Source organism: Trichomycterus rosablanca, chromosome 7 (assembly GCF_030014385.1).
Source record: "Trichomycterus rosablanca isolate fTriRos1 chromosome 7, fTriRos1.hap1, whole genome shotgun sequence".
Classification (NCBI taxonomy): Eukaryota; Metazoa; Chordata; class Actinopteri; order Siluriformes; family Trichomycteridae; genus Trichomycterus; species Trichomycterus rosablanca.
The window spans coordinates 27,546,791-27,560,950 of NC_085994.1; the positions used below are offsets into that span (position 1 = coordinate 27,546,791).

The 14,160-nt window shown below is 36.2% G+C and overlaps 1 protein-coding gene across 3 annotated transcripts in view; it reads left to right on the top strand.

Moving 5' to 3' along the window:
• Positions 1–2,282: 2,282 nt before the first annotated feature.
• bsna (bassoon presynaptic cytomatrix protein a) overlaps positions 2,283–14,160 on the top strand; it is a 116,570-nt gene continuing 104,692 nt past the window's right edge. For all 3 annotated transcript variants that reach the window (XM_062999194.1, XM_062999195.1, XM_062999197.1), the window contains exon 1: positions 2,283–2,664. In XM_062999194.1, coding sequence (XP_062855264.1) covers positions 2,507–2,664 — 158 coding nt within the window. In that variant the 5' untranslated portion in view covers positions 2,283–2,506. The remainder of the gene's footprint in view (positions 2,665–14,160) is intronic.

Here is a 14,160-nt window from a genome sequence, read left to right on the forward strand (position 1 = left end):
GAATCGTTCGTTCGTATGAGGTAAATAAACGTTTAATCTTAACAACTTTTTACTTAGTAAAATGTAAGCAGAAAGTCTATTAATGAGTTCTGGATTAAGATAGAGAGTAATTTGGAAATGGAAACTGTTAGGTAATGTTTTTTAGTGAGTTTTAGGTTAACTGGTGGTCTGAACTGAAACACTTCAGGTAACGTTAGCTAAAAGGCTAACAGTTTCTAGCATTAGACAACAGCTGCTAAATCATCGAATATAATAAAGTTCATTGAATACTGTGGATAACATTAACAGAAAAGATTTACAGAAAAGTTTAAAGAAACGCTTTAAACTCATGTATGTGGTGTTTAATTGATTTTCTACATTCATAATACTTTGTTAAAACTGACATTGCACAATGCGTCAGGGAAGTTTAATGAAGCGCTTTTAACGTATCTATGTGGTGATTAATTGAATTTTTACATTTCGAATTGACACGGCTCAATGTGTTTTCAGCATAGATAAGCATAAAAAGCGACAGTGGAACTGTAGAGCTACAAAGTGCACCTATAGATAGATAACTTTATTAATCCCATAGGGAAAGTCAGTAAATGGTTAGTAAACTATATGGTTAGTGGAGCTGATAGAAAAAGAGTATACATACAAGGAGGTGGTTTTAATGTTATGGCTGATCGTATATAATTTTATAACCCAAAGGTTGTCCCTTTGTAGATATTCAAGTGTCCACTACCATCACTGAGCCACATTTGCTTATTCACCTCTCATACATGAGTAAAAACTATGAACACTACTCTGCAGCATCAAACAGCCGGTGTAGATCATCAGCCAAGGTCACAAGATCCAGCAAGAAGGTTCTGGGTTCGATCCCCAGGTGGGGCGGTCTGGGTCCTTTCTGTGTTGTTTGCATGTTCTCCCCATGTCCGCGTAGGTTTCATCTGGGTGCTCCGGTTTCCTCCCACAGTCCAAAGATATGCAAGTGAGGTGAATTGGAGACACTAACTTGTTCATGACTGTGTTCGATTTAACCTTGTGAACTGATGAATCTTGTGTTATGAGGTTAAAATCCTGATAAACGAACAAACAAACAGTACTTCTTTATATTGTTATATATATATATATATATATATATATATATATATATATATATATATATATATATATATATATATATATACTGTATATATATATATATATATATATATATACTGTATATATATATATATATATATATATACTGTATGTGTGTGTGTGTGTGTGTGTGTGTGTGCAATATGTTATTTTCTACATATAGTATTTATATAGCTGTCATTTTGGTTTGCTTTTGTAATTGGTCTTATTTATAATATTCTGATGATTATTATTACACTACTTGCTGCAATTATCTTAATAAAATACTTTCTGCTGCACAATCTGTAGTTAATCTGTAGCATAAATCTACTATTTTATCTGAGGATGTGAAAGGAGAAGAAAACGGTAAATAAATGGTATCGTAGTGTTTCGGGGGCTATTCCGGCCCAGTTATGGGAGAGTCGGCGGAGATCTGGCATCCGGATTTGGGCCAGTGTATTTGGCCCGATTCTGGGCAGTCATTCAAAAAGAGTCAGAGCCGACACGGTCTGCCGGTGTTACCGGAGTGTTATTGCAAGGTTGTCTAAAGTTTTCAATAATTTAAAGGTTAGTACAAGGTTCCCTTAAGGTTTCAATAATTTAAAGGTTAGTAGGAAGGTTTCCTTAAGGTTTCAATAATTTAAAGGTTAGTACAAGGTTCCCTTAAGGTTTCAATAATTTTAAGGTTACGGGAACGTTAGGGGAACGTTCCCACAACTATAATGCACAACCAAACGGGAACGTTCTATTTCCGTAAAGAAAACTTTCCTGGGGAACCAAAGGGCAACCAAAATGATCCGTTCCCAGAACGTTCTGGGAACCAAAAACTAACGTTCCCGGAACGTTCTGGGAACCAAAAATTGTTAGCTGGGATGGCGTATTTTAGGTTGGTTACTGTACATTAAAAATGTTTATCTGTTAATTTAGTTTTAAAATACGTCTGTTTCAGGCAGTAACTGTGGTCCGGGAGTGCTAAATTAAACTGATGACCTCTGGTGGTGATGTGAGGGACTATCAGATATGAAATTACAGCCTTTCACCTACTTATTTTTGTCTGTGTTACTTAAATGCTTCATAAAACAGATTTTAATAAAATACATTTGCATTTGTACCTGTCATGTAATTGTATGAAAAAGCTTAATGCACTGAAAATCTTTATTTTTGACAGGCAAGGGTTTGCATTGGAAAGCGAGCGTGCTCTGAAGCAGTGCTGGCTGCGCGTCAGAAGCGCGTGCTCGTGCGCCGCTCCCGCCTCTTCCAGCTCCTCTAGAGCGCAAAACGGCAGGAGGATGATGGCGGAAGACAAGCATCCTTGTTGAGTTACGACGGGTTACGACGTAGACGGTATTTTAGTACTACGGACAGTCGCGAACGGTCTCTTCGGCGGCTTTGAATAAAACAGGCTATGGGGAACGAAGCCAGCCTGGAAGGCGGGGAGGTAGGGGTCGCGGGAGCTCCCGTATCCGTTTCAGCATCACCGAGCTCCGCTCAGCACATCAAGCCTGTGAATGGCGCTGCGCCTGGTGGTGGAGCAACTCTGGGAACGGGGTCGCCCATGAACAGGTAGGATGCATGAATTTGTGCCCAGGCTTTTAATTAAACATATACATGACGCTACAGCATCGCTTTTGTAAATGGTTGTGCAGGTAATCATTGACTGAAATATTACGTCCTTGTGTATCTCTCCATTAAATAACGCTTGTGCAACGCCCTCAAACGTTGATAGATTTTGTGTGTTTGCGTGCACGCACAGATGCTATTTATAATCTCTCGTCCCTCTATACGGTTTTCACACGCGTACAATCATGTGATCAGAGATGCAGGTAAGCTTTTAATCATTGGCAAAATGAAAAAGAATATTAATGTAAAATACTATGCAAGTTAACAGAACACGAAGGCGTTGAAACATTTCCGCATAAGAATAGCATTGATGCTGACGCGCTCGTTATTATGTGTGTGTGCGTGCGTGCGTGCGTTTGTGTGTATGAATGAGTGATGTCTAGCTGTGCCATCGTGCCTGTAGATTACTGCGTAGGTTTTGCGGGTTATTTCAGCCACAATTTGCCAGATTTGTCGGGTAGGACGTCTCACTAACGTGTTTTATCCCTAATCACTAACGTGTTATATTTATTTTTGGACTGGACACACATTACATAAGAGCCGTTGGAGAGCCCTCAGTGCAGTAGTGCAAAGCTCCACAAGCAGAATGAAAGCAAATTTAGTAGAATGCAATAATTGCAAACGTGCAAATTTAATAATGCAATAATTACCCCAGGCCGCGGCTGACAACTACTATTTAAAACATGCGTGAATTGGGATGTCTAGCTTTTAAAGGCGTGTACCGTTAGATATCTATAACATAAAAATGCATGTGAGCGAGCAGCGTCACGTGGAGCGCTCCTCTCTTCTCCAGTGAGCGCTCGCACACGACACACCTCCCCTACCTATCTGGTATACGCAAGCATTCAGTGTAGTGATGGAGAAATTTGATTCAGTTTCATTCATCTTCGTTAACGGCTTTATTCAGATCAGAGTCTCAGTGGATCCGGCGCCACGTGGACTCACTGAGGCAGGAACACACCCTGGACAGACTTTCAATCCATCCAGGGTATAGTAAACACACACATAGTCTGTTTGTTTTTGAAGTCGGGAGAACCAGTTACAACTGCACGAAAATTCTTTAAAATTGTTTTTGTGTTCCAAAAATACTAGTAGTATATTACTAGTAAAACTAGTAGTTAGAAAAATACTAATAGTATATTACTAGTAAAACAAGTAATGTAAAAAAAATACTAGTAGTATATTAAGTTTTTCATTGTCTCTCATAAAATAATTTGAGTAAATGTGTTCCTGTTGGTTTCTCAAGTTTATGTGATCTCTAATCAAAACAAACATTCCAATTATTTTTTTTTATCTTAATTTACCGTGGCCACTACATACATGATACTGTGCTTCATTCACTCCACCAGCATTGTCACCATTACTCCTTAAAATTTGTGGTAGTTACAGTTTTAAATTTGCCCTTTTGAAAATATAGCAACACTGATTTAAAAGAATGAAAACAAAATCAGAGAATCAGAAACCTGCCATTTCCCTTAGATCAAAACACCTGGCTATGCATTTCTAATAACTTAACATAAAATGAATTCTAGTACTATGACTGTGTGTCTGTGTGTGTGAAGAGAGAGTGTAGTGATCTATATCATATAATTATAAACTGTTGGATTACCTTTTAATTAACAAACTCTATTTCCACAAAAGTTGGGACATTTTGTAAAATGCAGTTAAATTTGTAATTTGTTAATTCTCATGAATTTGTTTATACACATGATTACCAATGTTTTTACATTTTACTGACAAACTTTGTGACAGGTCAGAGCGTGCCTTGCCAGGGAGGCACCAGATGGAGCTCTGTACCTATGATTTTGGGGAAAAGGGACTTGCTGGATTTTTAACCAAGGCAAAATAATACTGTGGCTAAGGAGCAACTAAGATCGTGTTTATACTTTGCTTAGTTTGGGTCCCTTGTCTGGACCAAACAAGAAAATGATACATTGTTACATTTTAGTCCTGGGTTGCTTAGTGTTTACACTCACAAATGTTGAACCAGATTAAGTAAAAAAAAAAAAGTGACACATTTGCTGTATATTTTGCAAGCCAGTCATCAGAACAATGCACCATCTTGGGCTTAATGCACTTATTGAGGTAATGTATACCAGGTGGTAGTATTACCAACTAGAAACACAGCAAGAAGTGGTAAAATCGATATAGGAGTAACTGTTTTAGTGTATGGCCGCTCAGATGGCGCAGCGGTAAAAACACACACTAGCACACCAAAGCTGGGATCTCGAATACATTGTATCGAGTCTCAGCTCTGTGGAGTGCGTTGTCAGGAGTGTCTCTTCTAACACAGATCTCGTCTAGTGTAGGTGACAAAATGCCTACGGCTGCTGCCCACGTGTCGGAGGGGGGTTAGCTTCGTTCTCCTCAAATCAGAGCGGGGGTCAGCATTAGTGGAGAGGAAGCATGACGCAATCTGGCAATTAGATGTGCTAAAAGTCGGGAGAAAAAGGGGAGAAAATGCATAAACAAAACAGCATATGTGTGACATCATCTTAATCACACCTGAAGCACCATTCCACTTACATGGTGCACACCAAAGTTTGAAAGGAAGCGTTCACACTTTAATGTGACAAATTGCATAAACAGAGCAATTGAAACCAGTGTTTGTTTTGATCAAATCAAAGCTGTCAAGTATAAACACAAGTAAAAAAAAACTGAACTCTAATAATGAAATGCAAAAATAGCCAAAAGTAATAGAAAAACTATGGTGAACTATGGACTATGGTGAATGGTAAACAGAGAAGTCAGCAATCAGCTGAGAGGCCTGAAATGCAGGAATTGATGTTAATTAATAAATGAAATGAAGTTGACCAGACAAAACATAAAATATCTTAGGTTCACCCTGTTTGCAATTAAATAAAAGTCAAAGTAAGTGTAAGAAGCTCTGTGTTTTTTTATTATTTGCATTTTCCATGCTGTCCCAACTTTTCTGATTTGGGGTTGTAAATAAGCCACTGAAGTTTTGGGATTCTGTTTTGTGGAGTGATGAAACAAAGCTGGAACTTTTTGGACCTATGGATCAGCAGTGTGTCTGGCGGAGGAAGAATGAAGTATATGCTGAAAAGAACACCTTGCCTACAGTGAAGCATGACAGTGGCTTGGTGATGCTTTGGGAATCCTAAGTGAAAACATCATGCTTTCTGTGAAAAGGCTAAAGCTTGGGTGTCATTGGACCTTCCAACAAGACAGTGATCCCAAGCATACATCAAAGTCCACCAAGGCTTGGTTTCATAACATTCTGGAAGGATTCTGGAATGGCTGTACTAGTTGCCTGACTTGAACCTCATAGATAATTTTTGGTGGGATTTAAAGGTGTTTGGAGCATGCACACCGAAGAAAACTAGTGTACTGGAGGCCATTGCCATTAGGAATTGGCTAAGAAGCTGGTGTCTGTCTATGCATTACATTTGCAGCAGGTCCTAATGGCAAAAGGGTGCTCTACTAAGTACTAAAAATGCTTGTCATGAAGGGAGGTTGAATAATTCTAAAACTGCAGTTATCATTAAAATCGACATTTTGTGTTGAATTTGGAGAAAACATTTGTTATATTAGTTGTGTTTAGCTATTTAATTATTAAATTGTTCTGGTTTGATTGGTTTATTGCAAACAGTTAAAAGTTTGTAAATTTTGCTAATAAATGTAATTTGTAACTGTAGGTTTGCTGACTTACCAATATACTCCCTAAGTTTTCCAGTGGCTCCCCTGCTAGCATTCTTCAGCTTTGGTTTCCAGGAACTCAGTTGGTAAATAGTAACAGTTTTTGGTTGCTCTAGCTGCCACAGACATCTTTTAGTTTTTAGTTTTCCCATAAATGCCATAGCAATGCTCTGGGTTAGCCCTGGAGAAGACACCAATCCATCTTAGACACCAATTTTTTAGCTTGAATAACTTAAGTTTCTAAAAAACAAGGTGAATTCTTCCAACATCCTTTTGACTTCCATAACAAAGTTTATTAAAATTGATCGTAATATTGCAGGTTTATCAAATGGGGCTGTTATAACCTCTGTAAATTGTAAAGACCCAAATTCCTCATTGTCACAAGGAATGGGTCACACTGCTGCAAAAATTAATTATTTTTTTTACCAGAGATGTCCTAAAATCGAATTGTCTGAACTTTTTTCTTAATAATTTAATCTTTGCTTATCTTTTAAATACATTCATTTTAGTTTTAAATACACAGTTAAAAGATGTGTATGTGGGAAATTCAAAGTGGATGTATACTAGAAGTATAAAGTATTTTTTTTAGTAACAAAACCACAGTGGTGAAATACTTACTCTTACTTTATGTAATTACTGCAACCCTTAAAAACCTTAAATATGTGCATGTGATAACTGTGTGGATTTAATTAACTACTGTAGATGTTATCTTGGTTCAGAGCTTCAGCAATTGCTGATTTAGTGAAACCACATTTACTATGCAAGAAAGAATATCATCCCACTGCAGACAAAATGCTTCCAGTCCAAGTGTATACTTTCTCTAATTGAATCAATAAGCACTCATGATCTGTAGCTCTGTAGCTGTGGTGTTCCCGGGGAGAGCTGATCCCGTAAACATCCATTAAAGCTCAGAAAAGAGTTTCAGGACTACAGCCAGAATCACTGAAGTTTAAAATGTTTATACAGATGGTTAATATTTACTTACAAAGCAGTACATCCTAATGTTGCTACATCTATATAAATAATAGGCATAAATTATGTGTAGACATTATAGACATTTTCTGCTTTTCTTGTCACTTGTCATTGTTTTAACAATATTGCTTATGGCACCTGACCCTGCCAGTAGAAAAAAAGGGGATAAAAACACCCCACAATAAGCTTGATGGACAATCAATTCCAACAACAAAAAATTTGCAGCTTATAGAAACCTGTACCGTTTCGGAAAGGTTTTCCACAAGACTTTTGTTTGTGTCTTTGGATAATCAGGCTGCTAAATGCTCAAAGGTGCATTTGTATGGCCCTACCTAATTCACGGCTGTACAAATCTAGTGAAAAACCATGAAATGAGCCTCTTCCCGTGTAATATGCAATTTCTGTAAAATTCAAAATTTAAGGTATGTTTTTAGTAAACATTTTTAATTCTTGTAGCATTCAAGTGTCTAACGTTAACTGGTTAATCTGCACTATGATTTTATTTTCTGCAGACCACTGAAATTCCTCTAGACCAAAATTATCAAACCATGTCTTTATGGACCATGCTTTGTGGCATGACTTGACTTGAGTTGATTTTTGGCCATATACAGCCTATTAAATATGGTTGCGATTGTAAGCATATTGAATATGGATTGTTACAACCCAGTCTAAGGGAAAAGGCTGTAACACTTAAATGTAGAAGTCATGTAGGGAATATTTTAAATATAAACAGGTTTTCAAACTGTCGTTAATAACGGAAGGCAATAAAAGAGAATAAATTATATTCCTGCAGCATTAGAGACCACCTCATCAGTCAGTGATTTTTGCCTTAGCTATTATGTGTAGGTACAGCAATGGGTTGTGGTCTGTGAACACACGGATAGAACTACTGCTGCAACCCAGGTAGACCTCGAAGTGTTACAAGGCAGTTCCAGGGCCTCCTTCTCCACTGTGCTGTAGGCGAGCTGATGTTTCAAAAACTTTAGCAGACCGGATAAATAACACTCAGCCTATCCTCTTAGACAAATACAGCACCTGCAGCTGTATCACATGCATCAACTTCTAATTTAAACAGTTCATGAAAAACTGGTGCTGCTAACACAGGAAATCCACTTAATAAGGTTTTGACCAATATAAAGGCACTCTCAGCTTCAGGGGACCATGCAAACAATACATTTGCGTGTAACAAATTAGTGAGGGGGTTTACTAAAGTGAATTTTTTTTTACAAAAACGCCAGTAATAGCTGGCCAAACCAAATTAGCTTATTTTAGACCACATCAAACAAATGAACAGCACACTGGGAAACATCGGACAACACCATGTTTATTAGGTGTTGAAACGCTGCTGGCACATTACATAACCCACCGCCATAACCGACTACACAAATTCAGAGTTACAAAAGCTGAGTAATTATGTGTAAATATGTAACTATTATGTGTATTGTGTGTATTACTATGTGGACTATTATGTGTATCACCAAAGCAAATTCCTCGTATGTGTAACATACCTGGCAAAATAAAGTGATTCTGATTCTGATTCTGATAAGGGGAACCTGCCAGTACCATTTTAGTAAATCCAACTTGGTCACAAATTTTGCGGAACCGACACTGTTCACACAATTCTCGATCTTGGTTAAAGAATAGCGGTCAGGTTTAGTAATTAAATTGACTTTTCTAAAGTCAGTACAAAAGTAAAATGTACTATTCGGCAGTGGTGTATAAAGTACCGGAAGGCCATACTTGAGTAAAAGTACAAGTATCTTACCAGAAATTTACTTTGATAGAAGTAAAAGTCACCTTTTAGAATATTACTTGAGTAAAAGTCTGAAAGTATCTGATGTTTATTGTATTAAGTATCAAAAGTAATTTGATATTAAATGTACTTAAGTATTAAAAGTAGAAGTAAAAGTAAATGCTGTTAGTATAAATGGAAGTGGTCATTTTAAATATAAAGATTGTTCTTTTAAGCCTGTAAACCACCTTAACAATTAACCTGTTTTTTTCCTTTCATCTGAACATGATTTGTGCCAATTCATGATCATAATCATTGTTGACATCACCTGTTTGAAATCATGACATTATTTAGTTGTTTTTTTAACTTATTACTAGCCCTAAATGTTCCTGTTCCAACGTTTTTAGAATGTGAGTCGATGTAAATGTTAGAAACACTGCATCTATTTTGTTTGCATTTTCTACACTGTCCCATTTTCTTATTTGGGTAGTATATTTCAATATAAAAAAATAATTTTGGCATAATTAATTTAAAGCAAAACTCAAGAGAGTTTAACAAAACATGTGGCACTTTTATCCTTTTAATGATCTGTTCAACCATTATTTTAAATCAAAATATTTGGGCTGTATCTACTACCTGATTGGCATGTGTTAAACTAAAAAAATATTGGTATTCTTACTTTAAGAAAACACCATTTCTAACTTGAAGCCAACAGCTGAAAAATCATTAATAATAAGTTGGATAAGTTGAATGTGGTTCGAATGTAATCGGTAAAAATGATAGGTAGATATCTGAACAATGTTAATGCTAATAATATTAAAAAACCGCTGATGCTGCAGCTTTACTTTGTTAATCATTGTTAACTTACATCAGTGTGTTGGAGCTTCTGAAATGTCCATATCTGCGGGTCTTTGGGTGAATGACGCACTTTTAGAAAACTCCGATAGCTTTTAGAGAACGTTTGCACATGCGCATTAATGTGTTTAACCACTGTCTAACTTACAGGCGCAGTCACACATCTCACATCATTTAACTTTCACTTTGTAGTAACGAGTAACGAATTTACATACAGCGAATGTATCGGAGTAAAAGTACACAATTTCTTTAGAAAATGTAGTGGAGTAAAAGTGAAAGTTGCCGAAAATTTTTATATTCCAGTAAAGTACAAATACTTCAAAAAACTACTTAAGTACTGTAACGAAGTATTATTACTTCGTTACTATACACCACTGCTATTCGGGTACCAGAATATACAACCCCAAATCAGAAAAAGTTGGGACAGCATGGAAAATGCAAATAATAAAAAAGCACAGTTTCTTACATTTACTTTAATTTTAATTCATTGCAGACAGGATGAACCGGAGATATTTCATGTTTTGTCTGGTCAACTTCATTTCATTTATTAATAAACATCCATTCCTGCATTTCAGGCCTGCAACACATTCCAAAAAAAGTTGGGACAGTAAAGTTGGGTTACTAAGTTGGGACTTAGTAATGTTGCCATTCCTTTTCACCACACTTAAAAGATGTTTTGGCACCAAGGACACCAAGTGATTTAGTGTTTCAGGTTTTATTTTGTTCCATTCTTCCTGCAAATGCGTCTTAAGATGTGCAACAGTACGGGGTCGCACTCTTGGTTTTTACACACTAAAATTCCTCACGATTCCTTGAACCCTTTAATGACATTATGCACTGTAGAGAGGGAAATATGCAAATCCCCTCCAGTCTTTCTTTGAGGTACATTGTTTTTGAAACATTTCAATAATTTTCTCACACATTTTCTCACAACCTTTCCTGGATGCTGCTTTTGTACCAAACCATGATTACAATCACCTGTTTGGAATCACAGCATTATTTAGTTTTTTCACCTCTTTTTTGGAATGTGTTGCAGGCCTGAAATGCAGGAGTGGAAGTATATTAACAAATAAAATGAAGTTGAGCAAAAAAAAGCGTGAAATATATTGGGTTCAAACTGTCTGCAATGAAATAAAAGTCAAAGTAAATGTAAGGAACACTGCATTTTTATTTTATTTGCATTTTCCATATTGTCCCAACTTTTTCTGATTTGGGGTTGTAGGATGATGACCATGGACTAAAACAGTTGCGAGACTGTTTTTAACTAAATACACCATCTCCTGCTTGAGAATTGCTCTTTCAGTAGGATTAAGTCTGTATGGATGTTGGTTTATAGGTGGATGGACGCTGACAACGATATCATGATATAATGCTGAGGTGCACCCTATGGTGTCAGAGAACAACTCTGGGAACAAATTAATTAATACATTTTCTAGTGCCACAGAATTTAGCAAGCGAGCACTAGGCAAAACAGCATCCTAAACAAATGGCATTTACTGATTTTGGACACAGCAGGCACTACTGCTGGTTCTGACAGTGTCTGGGATGGATGGGCACGACACAGCTTTAACAAATTAATGTGACACACTGTCACACACATAAGTGACACACTTGAGCCAAAAACAAATCGCAACCTGAAACTAGACTTGTGGTCGTACATCTTTTTCATCGTATCCTGTGCTGAGGACTATCATGCAGTTTCCATTGTCTTATGAAGAGACTGCACATACTTTAACACTGACTTAGGCCTAAACTGTGACTTCAGGGACAACCACTGTTCCTGGAGACCATGAAGTGGACCTCTAATTACATGATGAAAAGCTCATTTTCACGAATAGCAAATAACAAAAACATCATTCATGCCAGTCTTTCTCTAACTCAAAACAAAATGTTCTCAACATACTATTATTAATTTTGGTGAAAGTGTTCCAGAGCTTCTTCAGATTTAGGGTGGTATGCCATGAAAGCTCTTCAATTACTTGCATTTATAAGCAAGACAGGAAGTTAGAACCACTTTTTACAATCCAAGTGTGGTGCTAAATGTAATCAGTGCCTTCACAATAACACAATAGTGAAACAAACGAAAATGGCATCTGGGAACCAAATAGCAGTGTACATTATTGTTAAATGGTAACTGTTCTCAGAACGAGTTTTAGGTAATAGTCCTAAACATTTTTTCAAAATTTGCTCTAAAGGCTCACACATTATCTGAATTGTACAAAGTGGTACAGATTTAACTAATTGGTTTGGCTTACAGACAAGTTGACACACGTGACAGGTGCTACAGCAATTCAACAAGGACATTTTGCAAGGGTGCATGGATAATTTCCATACCTACACCTTGTAGTAGGGCACCACTATCACAGTAATTATTAGAAGAAAAGGGAAGTACGCAATCCAAAATAAAAGACTGTGCGGAGCCTGTGTTTCTTAAAATTAAAATGTACTTTTTTTCTTCTGAACCTGGAATTGAAACATAACCCATTGTTGTGAGGGGTTTAAACACAGAGTCTGTATCGTTTAATAAAGGCAAGGGAACCACAGTTTTCCGTACAGAACTAAATGTGTTTACCTTTTTTAACAGGTTTCCTCTGTTCATTATTTTTCTTTAAAACACTACAATCTTAAATAAGGTGACCTGGTTTATGATAATAAAAGCAAAGTCTCTCCAAAGCTTTTTCTAACCCAAGGGTGAGTTTAGGTATTTGTGAACTGGTTTTAACCAAAGGTTTTAACCATCGAACATCTGTAAGCACATTACAAAATTGTGTTTGTAAGCATATTGATTAGGGATGTGTTTACAAGCATATTAAATAGGACTGCTTGATGCATTTTTGATGTATTTCATAGAGGTGTTTTTAAGCAGATTAAATTGGGATTCATGATGCATTTAAGCATAGTACTGTATGTATAGATGCATTTTGACATTTTAAATAAGGATGTATGAAAATATGAGTGGGACATCTAGGAAAAATCACAACATGGAAAAATAAATACATTAACATTAATGGGTGAAAAAAATAAAATGGTTAAATTGTATAATTTTTTTATTTCATATTGTGCACAAATGTGTCACCTATGTAAATATGTATTTTTTTTCTCAGCATTTGGCTTATTTGATAATTTTAGTGTTGTTGACACACAACAAGGGCACAAAAATGTCATTCAGTGCAACGACTAATTTATGACAAAATACACACACAAGGAACAATCTTAGCCATTTCAAATTTATAAGTTTAGTATATCTCTTACAAAGGATTTAAAACCTCAGAAGAAACTGTACTTACTCTGTTTTGAATTTTCTGTGCATTGTTTGTACTCTAATGCGTCTTGGGATTTTGTTTATTTGTATACAAGATGTTTTTGCTACACATTCTATTGTATTTGAAACCTAATCAAACTCTGTTTTCTATGAAGCAGGCCTGGATTCTCTTGCATTCACATGAAAAAACTATATAATAATTACTTATTACAGTTATTTTAAGCAAATGTTTTTGTTGCACTGTATGATGATTTTATGTTGCACTGAATGACATATTCCAAATTATCCTGTTACATCAGAATATTCATGACTTAATTTGTTTTTAAGTTCTTTATTGATTAAAGTAGCAGTAGTAGAATGAAAATATGCCACACCAGTGGCAAGTATGTGTTATAATATTACTACATCATGAAAAAAGTAAGGCAATCAAAAACATAGCTAATGAAGCCATCATAACAACTTGTAAGGCACCTGAACAGTGTGGAAGTGTGGAATTTGTGTCATAACACGTGAAAAAGTTGCTGCAGTAAATCTAAATTCATTCAGCAGTAAAAACCATTTGAAGTCGCATTTTATTTCATGAACTGAACAAATGTTATCCAGTCTTTTGTTGTTAACCTTGAGGTTCTTGCTGTACATGGCTTTGGTGCTGCGATTATGATTTTGACATCAGACTTAAGGTAGTAAATTTCATCATGTGGATTTGGCCACACAAAGGAATTTCTGTTTCAATTTTGTAGCATGCAGCTAACTTGCACCTCATCTCCTACAGACAGCAGTACCTGCCCAACGAATGGCAGGTCATCGTACTTGACAATAACAAAATCTCAGGGACCACTTCATCAAAAACATAATTATTAATATTCATTGTAATTACTGCTCTTATTAAGGAAGACTAGAATGGAAAAAAGTGGTTTTAATATTTAAAAATAATTTTAAAACATTAAAAAGTCAGTAT